The sequence below is a fragment of the Lithobates pipiens genome, unplaced genomic scaffold, assembly GCF_037356315.1.
Source record: "Lithobates pipiens isolate NorthernLeopardFrog02 unplaced genomic scaffold, aLitPip1_a1.2 Scaffold_14, whole genome shotgun sequence".
Lineage (NCBI taxonomy): Eukaryota > Metazoa > Chordata > Amphibia > Anura > Ranidae > Lithobates > Lithobates pipiens.
The window spans coordinates 1392111-1409353 of record NW_027507728.1 but is presented as its reverse complement, the minus strand read 5'-3'; the positions used below and the strand labels follow the sequence as shown (position 1 = coordinate 1409353).

The 17243-nt window shown below is 40.5% G+C and overlaps 1 protein-coding gene across 1 annotated transcript in view; it reads right to left on the bottom strand.

The window, feature by feature from the left end:
* Positions 1-17243, bottom strand: part of CNTRL (centriolin) — a 159948-nt gene that overhangs the window by 135216 nt on the left and 7489 nt on the right. Inside the window, exons 2-7 of the mRNA XM_077479161.1 lie at positions 15239-15443; positions 10353-10477; positions 7511-7641; positions 6700-6841; positions 5977-6163; positions 5008-5201 (exon numbers count right to left, since the gene is read on the bottom strand). Coding sequence (XP_077335287.1) covers positions 5008-5201; positions 5977-6163; positions 6700-6841; positions 7511-7641; positions 10353-10477; positions 15239-15410 — 951 coding nt within the window. The 5' untranslated portion in view covers positions 15411-15443. The remainder of the gene's footprint in view (positions 1-5007; positions 5202-5976; positions 6164-6699; positions 6842-7510; positions 7642-10352; positions 10478-15238; positions 15444-17243) is intronic.

Genomic DNA, 17243 nt, shown 5'->3' with positions numbered 1-17243 from the left:
AAGGAGCAGTGGTCCATCCTGATAACTAGTCAATAACTGATAACTACCAATGAGACTGTTGAGGTTGGGTAGAGAAAGCCCTTTAAACTTCACACAGACACAAGTCCAAACAAAAAGTTTGGCCTCTGGAACGGAATATTTTACATATGAAGTCTGAATGCTTTAGACTGCATATAGGGTTATGTGCATCCCAAAATGTAAAATGTCAGTGCAAACGTATCACACCAAGAGAATGCTACTTGCAAAGCAATTTCCTCTTTTCTGCCTGTACTGAACAAAATGACATGAAATCCTGAGAAGACAGAAACAAAAAGGAGTAACATTTTCATTACTACACACTATACAATTTACCAGGTACATACTATGAAATCTGGTGACCTTATGGAACTCTGATGCCGCGTACACACGATCGAATTGTCCGGCGGACTAAGTCTGCCGGACCACAGTACGCCAGACAATTTGATCGTGTGTGGGCTCCAGCGGACTTTTTCATCGTAAAGTCCGGCGAACTTAGAAAGTAGTTTTGACTCAAAATTTGTCCACCGGACTTGGCTTTCAGCGGACAATCTGTTCGTCAGTGTGCTAGTCCGGCGGACTAAGAATGACGCATGCTCAGAAGCAAGTACGAGAAGGAAGCTATTGGCTACTGGCTATTGAACTTCCTTTTTCTAGTCCCGTCGTACGTGCTGTATGTCATCGCGTTAGAAATCGCCAGACTTTCGGAGTGTCCGTGTGTGGCCAAGTCCGTTCGTTAGAAAGTCCGGTGGATTTTTTGTCAGACCAATTCCGCCGGACAATTCGATTGTGTGTACGCGGCATTAGTTTACTAACATTTTGAATGTTCAATAGATAAATATCCCATGAAAAGGGGAAAATAAAATAAAAAACAAATCAAAAAAAACACACATATAAAACAAACACAGTAAAGCCAAGAGTGGCTATTAATGATTTTCAATGTGGCCAATATTGCTTTATAAAAAAATAAAAATAAATAAATAATAATAAAAAAAAAAAGGGGGATACATTTTGCCCTGTTTTTTTTGAAAACCAGGACATTTGATGGTATCCACAGAGAAAGCAGAATTCAGCCAAAGCTGTGTGTTGTCCCAACTCTCTACAGCCAGAGAGCCATCCAATCAAAGGTAACAAACATCCCATAGCCAGAACAGATATACAGGGTGATCCATAAAATTTGTCCAACCTGTATTCACTTATTACAAGGTCAAGGACATAACTGAGAGGATGTAAGTCTTATGACAAGATGGTCCAGTCATGGGCTTTTTGTAAATTTCAACATATGCACCAGCATTAGCAACACATTTCTCTAGGTGAAGTTGAATGTTCTGCATGGCCCTTTGCAACATTTTGCTTGGAACTTTCCCATACTCCCCTCAAAATTACCGCTTATAAAATTGGTTACATTCTGAGGTTTCCTGACATACACTTTCTCTTTAGGCTATGTTCAAACTGTTCCGACACGGAAGTAGCGTGACTTATGATCCGACTTTGCTCGGCAATTTCATGTCTGACTTCCATGAATGGCATCCGACTGAGTCTGGTATGAATTTTAAGAGGAACCCATTTGCCAAAATAAAATTTTTTTAAAAAGTGGGGTCTCTGTGTGACATCCCCTGGATGGCCACACCCCATGGATATATAAGAAATGGCACACACCGGGTCTGACATAACAGTGGGAGACAGCATCAGAAGAAAACCAGGTCGGCGGGGGTAGAAGACAGCTATGATGGTGGACATTCTTATTAAAGGATTTTTCCAAAACCGTCTCTTGTTTTTTGTGACACTACACTTTTTTTGGGTTAAAAAGTAGGGGTACTAATTTACATTGGGGGGGGGCTGGATTCCGAGAGGCCCCCGTGCCCCAAAGCCCCCCCCCCCATGTTGAGAGCATGTCGCCTGGTATGACCTCCTGGGATGCATGCTAGGGTAAGGGTCCGGTATGATCGGGGGGGGGGGGGGGGGGACGACACACGACTCTGCAATCATTTTTTTTTTTTAAATTTTGGCGTGGGGTTCCCCCTCAAGATCCTCGGAGCAGTTGCATGTCACAAGTCGGATTAATTAAGATGATGACCTGACTTGAAGGAGACTTACATTCCAATCAATGGGCTGAAATCGTGCCTACGTCAGACCAAAGTAATGCAGGGAACATTTTCAAAGCCAGACCAACACAAGTCGGACCAGTTAAGATGGCTCTCATAGAGAACCATTGATTTTGACATGTCATACAATTTGTGCTCTGGAAGTCGGGGAGCATGTCGGACCAGTATGAACCAGTTAAAGTACCTCCAAAAAGGAAAAAGTCCAGCGGTGTTAAAGTAGAGCTACAGGCAACATATTTTTTTTTCCATTTTGGATAGAGCAAGGGAAGGTAGTAACTCCTGTCAGATTTATTTTCGCCATCTTTGTCCCATTGCGGAGATTTCTCTTCAATTCCTGTCCCATAGCCAAACAGGAAGTGAGAGGAAATCCCTGCAAATTAAGGGAATTCCTTGGGGACTCCCAGGTCACCAGAATTAGTACCCCCATTGGTCCCATGTATTATTATTCTGGGAACACTTCAATGATAAAATGGCAAATAGGACAAATAGAAGGTTTGAACCTCCTTAATGGGGGCACAGACAGCAATTAAAAAAAACAACTGATAGGTGTTCTAATCTACCTCTACTCTATCATAAATGAAAAAAATAAAAAAATAAAAATAAAAGTTTGGCCTTTAGTTATACTTTAAGTCTGGACTTCGCACAACAACTAATGACTCATCTAGGGGAAAGCAATGACTAGCCAATCCCATGTTGTCAGTGCAAAATGCGCTGGTGAACGGTCCTGCACATTGTCAGCATCCTCCCAGGCAGATATGATGGGATGGACAAATTCCTTGAGAATGTTCAGGTATGTCTCAGCGTTCATTGTTGCCTGCAAAACGTACGGGCCGGCGACTGGACCATTACAAATGCCACACCAAATTCACCTTGATTTCAGTTTTTTAATGGTCCAGTCTGGATGCTGTGTACTGGGAGCCCAGTGATGGCAGTTGTGCCGGTTTACAAAACCACTAATGTGGACACGGCCTCGTCTGACAAAAGAATTGGTTGCAAAATGTTCAGTTCCACCTCATTTCATGCCGGCATGGACTCCTCGAACTCCACTTAGACATCACAGTCCTCACATGACAGAATTTGGACAAAGTGTGGTTTCCATGGCTGCCAGTTCATTTCCTTTGTTAAATTACCCTGCACTGACTCATGCGACATACTTAATTCACGCTGGTATTGCGGAAGGAATTTCTTAGGGCTATTCTGGAAGGCCACAGCTTTTCTTTCCTCTGTGAAAGAGGCTTTTGGTGACCTTCTGCTTATTCACTAAACCACTATCCATCAAGTTGTTGTGCAGCCCCTTTATGGTTTTGTTATCCGTCTCATGTTTACCTTTCACTGTTCTTCACCATCTCTACAGGAGGACTGAGGATTGACTCATCTCCATTTCCACAGCAATTCAAGCACAATCATACACCGACAGCCTGCTGGACACCATTATTGACTTGCATTGGAAAGTGCTGCCACACACAGTAGAAGGAGGAACAAAATAATGAAAGTACTAAATGGACATGGACGAGCATGCAGTATAGGAATGAAATTTCATACCTCACCCAATTCCTTCAATTACTACGGCAAAATAAAAAATTGGACATAAATATGGATCACCCTGTACTTTAGAAATGATACATCTAAATGGATTTGCACAATATTGGTACTGGTGTATGCATAGGTTAAGCTTGGCAACATGAATCACAATCTAACATTTTAACTGAACTTGGCTTCTGGTAGATGTCATGCTACAAAGAATTGAAGCAAATTAAGAAAAAAAAAAAAAAAAAAATCAATCCATAGTAGGGCTGAAACTAATCGATTATGGAATTAATCGATTACTATTTTCATAATCGATTCATCGGCCAGTAACAAAATGGGGTTAAAGTTAATGAGTCTGATGATATTTACCAGATTGACCCTTTAATAGTATATCTCTCCTCTAATAGTATATACACTATATATCCCCTCTAATGGTATATACACTATATATCCCCTCTAATGGTATATACACTATATATCCCCTCTAATGGTATATACAATATATCCCCTCTAATGTCTGATGATATTTACTAGATTGACCCTTTAATAGTATATCTCTCGTCTAATAGTATATACACTATATCATTCCCCAAATAGTATATACAGTATATCTCTCCTCTAATAGTTTATACAGTATATCTCTCCTCTAATAGTATATACACACACTATATCATTCCTCAAATAGTATATACACTATATCTCTCCTCTAATAGTATATACAGTATATCTTTCCTCTAATAGTATATACAGTATATCTTTCCTCTAATAGTATATACAGTATATCTCTCCTCTATTAGTATATACATTATATCTCTCTAATGTATATACAGTATATAGCCTCTAATAGTATATACAGTATATAGCCTCTAATAGTATATACAGTATATCTCTTCTAATAGTACCGGTATATACAGTATCTCTCTCCTCTAATAGTATATACAGTATATATCCCCTCTAATATATATACGGTATATCTCTTCTGTCTGTTATTCTCAGAGTGGATTCGATATTTTGCTCCCTAACCATATAGTTGATTATTTATATTTACTACTGCATAGAGATCTTTAAGAATAAATTGCCTTTTTTTTAAATTTTACATATTAACTAAATTATACACCACACTTTTTTTTTTTAAGGTTATTAACCGATTAATCGAAACAATAATCGGCCAACTAATCGATTATGAAAATAATCGTTAGTTGCAGCCCTAATCCATAGTATAGTAGATAATAGAAAAAAACAGTCTGAATTAAAACTACATCAGTCTGAAGTAGTTAGATCAAGGATTGCTTGTTCTGGGTTACTGCACCCTGCCCTTAATGAAAAAGCAAAAGAGGTCAGTATGGGTCACTGTATTTACCAGCTCATTTTTGGTGTCCATCTCTTGCTCCAACTCTTTGCAGCCCTTCTTGTGTTGTTGGGCCTCCTGCCTCAGAAACTTGTTAAGTTCCCCCTGGTGTTGGAGCTCATTAAGCAAATTAGCCTTCTGGCCCTGCAGTTCTTCAATCTCCTTCATCTTTTTCTCCAGGTCTCTCTCCAGTTTCTCTACCTCTTCTGTAAGCAGAATATCTTGTGATTACTAGTTTTAAAAATGTAGCCAGCAAGCCATGTGAAACCAAACATTTAGACAGCTATAAGTTCAAGTGACATAGCCAGTCACCCCCTCATAGAAACAGAATATCTTTAGGGTTTGGAATGCTGCAGTTTGCTCACCAATATAGCAGTTTTCTTCATCAGTGAACAAAAAAATAAAAAATAAATAACAGACTATACTTTACTAAATAAAATGCATTAAAGTGATTGTAAAGTTTTGTTTTTTTACCTAAAAAATAAATAAAATAACAAAACATGTCATGCTTACCTGCCCTGTGCAGTGGATTTACACAGAGCAACCCAGATCCTCCTCTTCGGCGCTCCTGGACTCTCCCCTCCTGTTGCGTGCCCCCACAACAAAAAGCTTGCTATGTGGGCACCTGAACCGGACCCCCTTTCTCTTCTCATTGGCTGACCGACTATGATTGACAGCAGCGGGAGCCGATGGCACCACGCTGCTGTCTCAGCCAATGAAGAGGGGCGTTCCAGGCAGTCAAGACATTCCTACAACATTGAGAGGGGCTCAGGCAAGTATGGGGGGGGGGGGGGGTTGCTGTACACAGAAGGCTTTTTATCTTCATGCATATTATGCATGAAGATAACAAACCTTCTGCCTGCACAATCACTTTAATGCAGTTGACTAAAACATTAAAATCATTTGTGTTCAATAGCAGATAAATGTCAGACGTTAAAAAAAAAAAAATGATATATTTAAATGCAAAATGTAAAATTTTACCCATATTAAAGCGCTCATGTGCTTCTTGTCTCTCCTGGTTTGTGACTGGCTGACCATCCAGAACATTCAGGGAGCGCAGATGGAAAATTATGTAGAGGCGATAATGGGGAAGATCAGCAATCGGATTATCCGCCAAGAAGAGCGATGTTAAATCTTTTAAGGTCTTCAAGCGAGAGACGTCCTGAAACTATAGAAATACCACAATTCATACTGCATGGGAGCATTCAGGAACATAAATCATGGAAGGCCAACATATTGGCCACAGAACTCTAATCTATTAATGAAGGAAGAACAATTTAGGGTGTCCCTGTTAACCAAATCAATTTCTTCCACTGGTTCTCCCATAACATGCTGAAGGAATACAATTGCTACAATGGATAATTAAATCCCTGAGACTCGGTTCACACAGAGGCAGCACGACTTGCAGTGCAACTGCCTCAGGCGACCAGCATCCGACTTCAGCGGCGGCTTGCAAAATGACTTCTGTATAGAAGTCAATGCAAGTCCCCCAAAACTAGTACAGGAACCTTTTTCTAAGTCGGAGTGACATGAGTCGCTCCTATTAGAACGGTTCCATTGTACAGAATGGAGCGCGACTTGTCAGACGGCTAAGTCACCTGACAAAGTTGCCCCAGTGTGAACCGAGTCTCAGAGACAATTTGATAAATAATGCTAATTCTGTTCTGGCAATCTTATTCATACACAATAACTAGTTATACTTACTGAAAATATTTTATTCTGCTTTAGATTCAGGGTGCTAAGTGCTTTCATCTTCTTTCCAAACCAGACAGGTATGTGCTCAATCTCATTCCCAGCCAGGATCAGCTTCTGCAGGCTGTGCATGTGCTCCAATCCTTCAATTTTACTGAACAAGAAATCAGACATGAATTACCCTCAACAAATACACAATCCAAACGAAGATCAAAAACTATGTATTTTTGACCAAAAATGGGCCACTATTGCTAAATATAAAAGTGGTTATAATGTACAGTATATGCAACATAGAGCTGCAGTGAGTGAAAAATCAGTCTCCTGGCAGGGCTGGACTGGGACAGAAATTTGGCCCTGGACTTCATCCAGACTGGCCCACTTACATTTTGAGTGTCCCATCAGCACTCCCTTACAAAAGAGTGTCCCATTACTAGTCCCCTTACATCAGAGTGTCCCATCAGCAGCCCCCTTACATCAGAGTGGCCCACTGAGCCATCGGCCCACCGGGAAACTCCCGGTAGTCCCGATGGCCAGTATATGCCTGTCTCCTGGTAAGAATTAGCCTGAAGCAAAAAAAACTGAAGATTTTTGGTTTAACATGATCATAATGTAAGGTGCCCTAAATATACCCACTTTGTATATAAAGGTGTTCCAATATTTAGGTAGACAAGGAGTATCATAACCCAAGCATACAAATTAATTCAGAAACAAAATGATAAAATATGGAAGCTTTTTATTGTACTAAAATGCATACTCCCCGCACAGTATTACTTTTCTGTATCTATTATAATAACGGAAGTGACAGTGTCTGATACAAGGGTACCTGATTCTGTTATGCGCCAGGTTCAGCTCACGAAGCCGACTCTGTTTCTCCAGTTTCTCAATTTTCTCTATGAGATTATTGCCAAGATTCAAGACTTCCAGCTTCTCACATTTCTCCAGGTTTTCTATATACTGAAGACACAGAACTGTAAGTCAGCAATAAAAAAAAAAAAAAAGGCAAAAAACACGCACACACAAGCACGCACAGACACGCACGCACACACACACGCACACCCCCAGTCCACCCCATAAGTACCGCCATCTAAACACAAAGTATATAACCAAGATATAGAGAAAATGCTGTGCTCTGAATTGCCTGCGTCGGGACAGTGCACCTTCTCCCTCTACTCCTAACAGCATATAGAATGCCATAATAGTAAAAACTGCACCATTTTAACACAAGCCAGGCTATCCAAATGACATTTTCCTCTGAAAAAGGAGGTACAACTTACAGTATTGCTGAAAAATATCTGCATACTGCACTAGCACCATTAGCAGCGCTCAACAAAGCAGGGGGCCAGGTCTGGATTCTAAAGAAAGTAACATTGCCTTTATTTTTCTGCAGTGCACACAGTACTAATGCTTTCAGTTATCGGAAGGCCTCCGGAACAATGTGACCCGAATATGAATCTCAGCTACATTAACTCTGACCGATAACCGCCAACTAGATCTACGAGAAGAAATTTTTTTCTAAAATTACAACGAGACAATTTCTGTTTTATATTCCACAATATTCTCAAATATTTCTAGGATGGTGTGATTTCTGGTTCTTCCCCAGTACATTCATTTGGTCTTTCATTATTAGAATACATAAGCACAGCTGAATCCCCCTCGTATTTTACCGAATGTACAATACGCGATTGGGTTCATTGTATTTGCTAAAAAAACACAACAATTAATGTTGACAATAATGGACTTTTTAGGCATAAATATAGATATAGCAAAGAGAAGGGGGGTCATTTTAAACAATTTTTATTTCTAAAAAACAAACAAAATCTCAATGCCTCAGAGCATAATCTTTCACTGTCTAGTACAGGGGTGCCCAACCAGTGGCCCAGGGGGCCACATGTGGCCCGCGGAGCCCTCTCATGTGGCCCGTAACCTCGTGCTCTGGGATGGCTGGTTGGCAAGCCCAAATCACAGGTTCCCGACCCGGCATCCCAGAGCATCAGTGTTGTGAATGAAACCGGCGGTAGAGGAAGCAATCGGTTGCATAGCAGAGCCACATAAGACGATGCTTCCTGTATAGCGCCACCTCCTGTCACAGGCGGAGTGATACCAAATGCACTCTGCCTGGAACAGCAACAGGTGGCGATACCCGAATTGAAGACTGTTATTAAAGGTATGTTTAATACTATAATCACAGTGTATATATGGGCATATCTGTTCTGCAATGGTTACCAGGCTGCTTTCAAACTGCCCTGAGCCATAGACCTCTGTTATTACCTATGGGTTTGGTGCGCTTCCAGAAAGTGCACAACACCTGCAGGATATAATAAAATTCTATGGCAAAGTGCAGCTAAACCACAGAAAAGCCAGAGGTGCACTGCTCTGGGTAGACCACAGCACATCAGTGTGAAAGCAGCCTTAGGCCCCTTTCACATGATCGGTCCGACCCAATCAGACCCTCCATTCACCTCTATGTAGCGGCAAATGTAAACAGACTTGTGTTCGTTTACACCTGCATACCTTCAATCCGATCCGCTAAAAAGAAAAAAAAAAAAAACAGAAAGGGATCTATCCCTTTCCATATGGGCAGATTGGAGGACCCATAGAGTAGAGTGGGCTATGTCCAGTTCCGCTCTGCATATGCGGAGTGTACACAAACCTGTCATCTGCCCACTCCGCTCATTGTGGCCTGTGACTGGTTACCAAGCTGCTTAATGCCGCCTACACACGATCGAATTGTCTGGTGTACTTAGTCCGACATAAAATCCGGCGGATAGTCTGGCGGACTTTCTACCGAACGGACATGGCCACACACGGACACACAGAAAGTCCGACGTTCGCTTGTGCGATGACGTACAGCACGTACGACAGGACTAGAAAAAGGAAGTTCAATAGCCAGTAGCCAATAGCTTCCTTCTCGTACTTGCTTCTGAGCATGTGTCATTCTTAGTCCACCGTACTAGCACACTGACGAACGTATTGTCCGCTGAAACCCAAGTCCGACGGGAAGATTGGAGTGCAAAAATACTTTCTTAGTCCGCCGGACTTCACGCTGGAAAAGTCCGCTGAAGTCCACACACGATCAAATTGTCCGCTGAAATGTGTTTCGGCGGACTAAGTACGCCGGACAATCTGATCGTGTGTGTGCGGCATAAGTGGCCCTCGCTCTTCAAAAGGTTGGGCACCCCTGGTCTAGTATATTGCAAGTACATCACATTTTACATATATTCCCATAGGCATCCAACGTGGGGGCATAAAGTAACAAAAACCATCAATACAAAAAATATAGTTTATACAGACAGTGTATCACAGACGAATCAGCTCAGAGATACTTAAATGCTCTACATGTTTCGCGTTCACCATAACGCTTCATCAGGAGCTTATAACTTTTTATTCCCTATGGATAGCCAGAAAGAAAAAAAAGCGTCTCTACAGAGATAAGGTAGTAGTGTAGCCCATATATCATATAGAAAAAGGCACAAAAGGAAACGAAGACTCCAGAAATATAGGACAAGAAAAAGAGGAGAAGGGTTGTATAACCCGTGATCTTCCAGCTATTTCCTAGTGACTTCCGACCTATCCTTGAGGTGGGGGGGGAAGAAAGCCACCCCTCAATGCCTTCCTAGCCACACTCCGGGGCTGCTGTAGGTTCATTGTATGATTTCATAAACTACCTTGAATTTCTTGCCTCCTTCCTTTGATAGAGAGAGATTTAGGGTTGTCACAAAAGAAAAGTTTTCCTGTTTTGACAATTTTCGAATAAGGTTTTCAGTGATGTAGCGAATTCCAGATTCATTACCTTATCCAACCAAAAATGAAAAAAAAAAAAAAAGGTCATTAGTTAGAATGAAGAGGGTATGCATGTCTGTATACCTATTTTTTTCTGATTAAGCATAGAGTTATAAATGAAATGAGATAAAATCGGGTCTGGTCAGAAAAATAGAGGCTTACATTGACTACCACAGTGGACTGAACCACCTATTTATAACAGCTGCCATATTTTGGCATAGACCCTACAGGGATCCTGCAGTACCCCTATGTTAGGCTGACCAAATATCCGTGCATTTCACAGCGGCCCGAGTTTGTAACTCCCACAGGTACTGTAAGGGCTCATTTACACTTGCTTCGGCTTCAACACACATTAACGGCTAGTTTACACTTGCTTCAAAAAAGGCTTCCGCTACGCTTTGTTAAAGCTCTCTGAACACCGGTCAAAGCTCTTGTCATTAAAAAAAAATTGGTTAGGTTACAGTCCTGTTTACACCTTGCTTTGGCTTTGCTTCAAAAACCATACCCATGTAGCTTTAGTGGTGCTTTAACCACTTTCAGACCGGCCATTTTGCTGGTTTAAGACCAGACCACTTTTTGCGATTCGGCACTGCGTCGCTTTAACTGAAAATTGCGTGGCCGTGGCTCCCAAACAAAATTGACGTCCTTTTTTTCCCACAAATAGAGCTTTCTTTTGGTGGTATTTGATCACCCCTGCGGTTTTTATTTTTTGCGCTATAAACAAAAATAGAGCGACAATTTTGAAAAAAAAAAAAAAACGCATTATTTTTTACTTTTTGCTATAATAAATATCCCTCAAAAATATATAAAAAAAAAACGTTTTTTTTCCCTCAGTTTAGGCCGATACGTATTCCTCTACATATTTTTGGTAAAAAAAAAACAAAAACGCAATAACCGATTATTGATTAGTTTGCACAAAAGTTATAGCGTTTACAAAATAGGGGATAGTTTTATGGCATTTTTATTAATAATTTTTTTTTACTAGTAATGGCGGCGATCAGCGATTTTATTGTGACTGCGACATTATGGCGGACACATCGAACATTTTTGACACATTTTTGGGACCGTTGTCATTTATACAGCAATCAGTGCTATACAAATGCACCGATTCCTGTGTAAATGACACTGGCAGTGAAGGGGTTAACCAGGGGGTGGCAGTGTAGGGGTTAAGTGTTCCTAGGGGCATGTTACTAACTGTGGGGGGGCTGGGCTTTGTGTTAGTGAACACTGATCTCTGCTCCAATCACATGGAGCAGAGATCAGTGTCACTTGTTGCTAGGTAGAACGGGGAGATGCTGTTTACAACGGCATCTCCCCGTTCAGCCGCCCCGTGAGACGATCGCGGATATCCCCGCGGCGATCGAGTCCGCGGGAACCGCGACCGAACTCACGGGGGTCCCGATCAGCACGCGAGCGTGCCACCGCAGGCTCGCACACGATGACAAGGCGGCATATTAAAATGGACGTACCTGTACGCCAATATGCCTGCCCGTGCCATTCTGCCGACGTACATCGGTGTGTGCCGGTCGGGAACTAGTTAAAGTGTTTTCAAAGCCTACATAGAAGTCTATGGCAAAGCTCACTTGAAGCCCCACCAAAGGCTCATCGAAGCCCCATCGAAGCTCCAAAGTTTCTGGCCATCGAAGCACCAAGCAAAAGCAAGGTGTAAACAGGACTGTAATCTAACCATTTTATTTAGTGACAGGGGATTTGACTGGCGTTGAGAGAGCTTTAACAAAGCGTGTCTGAAGCCATGTTTTGAGGCGAGTGTAAACTAGCCCTAACTGCCTCCCACAGATACTGTAATCATTTTCTTCCAAAATTAACTTTTAAGCCCTATACACACACTATCAGATTTTCTGCCGATTTTTTCCTTCAGGACTTACGAAAACCATAGAATATGGGAGGTCAAACCTTAGGAGTTTCAATGTGTATGCAATCAGGCAGGCCCTTGTATTACATCGTTTTGGTAAATCTGAAGACACAAATCAGCAGAAAATCTGATAGTGTGTATGGGGCTTTAGAATAAGCCTTAACTGGTGTTAGGATTGTATTTGTCCCCCCCCCCCCCATTGGTTGAACTGGATGGACTTGTGTCTTTTTTCAACCAGACTATGTAACTATATAAATAGGACTGGACCAGAGAAGTATGTTTCAGATAGGGGCAGACCAGCACACATGTTCCTTAGATCACTACACATACACAACAACTATTTCAGAAATATGTTAATCAGCAGTCCTGATTGCAAGTACGCATCGAACATCTTCAAGACCTTTGAAAAAAAACGTTAAAAAAGGGGTTGTAAAGGTTCGATTTTTTTTTTTTTAAATAAAAATAACAAACAAGTTATACTTACCTGCTTTGTGGGTTTTGCACAGAGCAGCCCCGATCCCCTTCTGGGGTGTCTCGCTGGCGCTCCTGGCTAATCCCTTCATTGGGTGCCCCCATGGAGAGATGCTTTCCATGGGGGCACAGACATGTAAATTACATAATGGTACAATACATACAAGAACGTATACATAATATATAGCAACATGACCACATAATGGTAGCATATTACTGACATTATAAAAACACCAAACTCATTATTTCATGTCTCCACAATATAAAACTAATTGTATATTACTTTTGTACCAATTTAATTATAAACGATTGACTTTTTCTAGTGTCATACAATAGAAAGTACCATATTTCTTTGAACTGATTTATACCACGTTGATGTAACTCTAATGTTACAAAGCTGCACTGCCTAACCATCTGTGCTGTTTTATCCATGTTCAAACAAAGGATTTATAATAACACAAAAAAAATAAAAAAGGCGCTACTCTAGGTCTCCTTTAATGGATTTGTACACTTGAGAACAAAAGGGTAGTAGGATCCACATCTGTTGCAATAATGGGTGTTAGAAAAGTTTTAAATGTTTATTGTGTGACTATTAGAAAAACAATAACACGGATTTTTAAAACTACTTCTGAGCACGTTGTTGTATTAACTTGCTGTATTGTTTTATCTCAACTAACTCCATAGTAAGTTGTAGGATGATTATAAGATCATAGATCATATGATTATGATCCAGACGACGTCCGATGACGAAACGCGTAGGGCGTGGCCTCAGGTGTTTCCACTCGTATACAGCGGTATTGGCGGCGAATTCAAACATACAGCATCCTTTTGAATGATTGTAATGCCGGTTTTCATTTCACATATGTGAGTAGTGATTTTAAACATTTAAATAAACATTTAAAACTGGATTACACTATGTCTGCCCCACTTTGTTATCTTTCATGAGGATTTCCATGGATTTTTAAACCGGACCAGCTTTAAAGCAGCGACACAGGGGCTCACACTGTGGAGGCGCATTAACCCCACACGGGGATGGGGAGCTGGTGAGTGTGAATTTTTACTATTAATGCACCGGTCATCATCCTGGAAATTCTGAAGCACTGAAGCACTTTTGTCACTTCCGTCTTTAAAGACATTTTTACTGTTTTTTCTGATTTTTACTTTTTCTCCGCTTATAACATCCTGCTGTGGGACTTGCATTATATACTTACGATATACCTCCACATAGCGATTTTAGAATCGCAATAAGTATAAGATTGCAATTCAATGAGATTTTCTTTTTGCTTATAATTTTCTGCTGCTGGATTTTAATATACATGTGCAATATAGCTCCACTTAGCGATTTTCAAATCGCATACAACACAGGATTGCGATTTTGACATTTTATCTATATTTTTGGTTTTTGTGTCTTTATGTTTTTGTATTTCACTATATCCTGCTGTGGGACTTGCATTATATACTTACGATATACCTCCACGTAGCGATTTTAGAATCGCACGAAATATAGATTGCAATTTAATGAGATTTCCTTTTGCTTATAATTTTCTGCTGCTGGATTTTAATATACATGTGCAATATAGCTCCACTTAGCGATTTTTAAATCGCATACAATACAGGACTGCGATTCTGACATTCTAATTTATATTTTTGGTTTTGTATTTTGGTACTTATAATTCATAAATAACACCTAGCGTTTTGTATCAAGCACTTTTCAATAACATTGTATTAGGTATGAAATAATTTTCTATCCACGGATCATCACGTATTTAGTTTTTGTGACATTTTATTACATGATTTCTACTAGATTGGCAACTTGCACATATTATTAGCAGGTGTGCGCCGTTTACTACCCCTTTGATACACTATTATACCATTCACCTTTCGGGGTGATTCCAATAGGTAGTGGCAGCCCCTGTCTTTATCACTAGGGCACTTACTCACTCATTCATTTATTTATTATTTTTTCATTTTATTCTTCACTTTCTAACCACTTTGATTACTTTTCCACTCCACCATATTTTATAACTTTTATAGATTTAGGGTCCATAGCGCACCTTTACCCCTTTTTGACTTTTTTTTGTAGGATGATTATGCCTTACTATATATGGTAGCATAAGATTGTACAGGAAACCCTGATAGCCAAAATAAAGTACCATCGTGTACCAGGCACGTTATCTATGTTTCCTCAATAGAAACATAGAGGTGGTATCAAAGTAGGAATGAGGAGGGGGAGACATTTTCTTTGTGTGATTTCTTACTGCAACTTCTGTTTGCAAGGATCTCCCTTTTGTGGGCCACATCAGAAATAAATTGTCTGCTTCTCAATACATCTGGAGTTTGACTGATCACAAGAGAAGATTCCTAACAATGGGTTTCTAATTCTTCTAGTTTTTCATTCCGTATAAACAGTATACTTGCACAAGATACCTTGATGCATCTCATATTCTGATATTTCACTATCCTCAGTCATGTCCAAGCTGCGGCTAATGACCCCAGTCCTTAGATGCGACGCAGGGTTTTGAGGTTTCATTGATAGAGATGAAGATTGTAAATTCGCACTCGAAAATGGCAATAAGGGAATTCTGGAGTTTTTCTTCATTGCTAGGATTTTCGCCAATCATAGGATCGTGACCTGTAGAGAAAAAATAAGAAGTGTGAATCTCTGAAAATGTTACCTCTCTGTTCCTAAGAGCTTTGTATTTGATTATATTTGTTGCCCACCATTCCCATAAGCATAAATTCTTTGGTCCGTCAACACCTACAATCAGCCTCATAGGATGTTTTTGCCAGTTTACTACAAGCAGAATATACATAATACACAAAACTATGGTCTATGGAATGAGACGTTTATAAAAGAAGTATAAATGATCAATTTCTGCAAATAAAATGCATGCATGGAAGAAAATAAAACAGACAATTTGCTGCACAACGGGGCTCATTATCCGTAGCAACCGATCAGAAATGAAAAAAGGTACAACATCTTTCTTTTGCTGTCACTCTCCAATAAATTTCTTACCACGACTTTAGCTTTTGGTAACACACAGCGAGGAAGGTTGTACATAGGGGTGCAGTGCCGAAGGGGGTACATTTTCCCCTGTTTATGCGGAAACACAGATGCAAGCCTCAAAAAAAGGCCTCCCCTATGGGAAAGTGCAGTATATTTATACATTCAGATATACCATCGGTCTCTATACCTAGTGGGATTGAGCCCTCGCCCACTTTAAATAGTGGTCCTGTTGATACTGTACTGAATACATTTAGAGTGGAAATTTGTTACTATTTATAGCTGTGTGTGACCTATATTTTAATATATTCTCACATCATCGCTATAGATTAGTGATACCCTATCATAGAACACAGGATATGCGGGTATCCATTCACACATATGAAAATTTCTCGTTTGTCTTGGCCATTTTTTAGTTCTGTGTGGTTCCCCCATATCCTGAGCCACAAGTTCACCAGCACCAGTCTTTGTCCTGAGGAAGTCAATATCTAAGTGAAACGTGTCAACTAGCAAGTTTTTGGAGGCATTAACCGCTTATAGACTGCCTCCTGCACATTCAGGTACGTTGCCCTTTAAGTGCCCAGCCGTGGGTTGCACTCGCGACCCGGTCCTGAGCTCCGTGACCGTGGCTGCAGGAGCAAACAAGCAAGCAGGAGAAAACTCTGGATAGCCGCACACTGGAAAAAGACTTGAAATCCCATCTTTAATTGAAACAACGTGGGTCACATCAAAACAAAATAAAAAAAATCCACAGCAAAAGAATAACAGGGTATAGGAAAATACTGATGTGTTTTGCACCGTAATCAGGCGATTGGGTCACAGAGCTGAAGAATGAGGAGAGGTAAGTGTAAACAAACCTCTCCCCATTTTTCCTAGTGTGGCTGTCACCGATCGTCTGTTCCCTGTTATAGGGAACGACGATCAGTGATGTCACATGCCAAGCCACGCCCCCCCCCCCCCCCCCCCAACAGTAAAAAAATAAATAAATAAAATAAAAAAAAAAACACATACATCACACTTAACCCCTCTCTGCCCCCTAGTGGTTAACTCTTTACTGCCAGTGTCATTTACACAGGAATCAGTGCATTTAAATAGCACTGATTGCTGTATAAATGACAATGGTCCCAAAAACGTGTCAAAAATGTCCGATGTGTCCGCCATAATGTAGCAATCACATTCTATTTTGTAAACGCTATAACTTTTGCGTAAACCAATCAATAATTGCGATTTTTTTGTTACCAAAAATATGTAGAATAATACGTATCAGCCTAAACTGAGGAAAAAAAATGTTTTTTTAATATATTTTTTGGGGATATTAGACCCCTTTCACACCAGGGCGTTTTGCAGATGCTATAGCGTTAGAAATAGCGCCTGCATTCCGCCCTAAAAAAGCTGCACCATTGTCTGTAGTGTGAAAGCCCCGAGGGC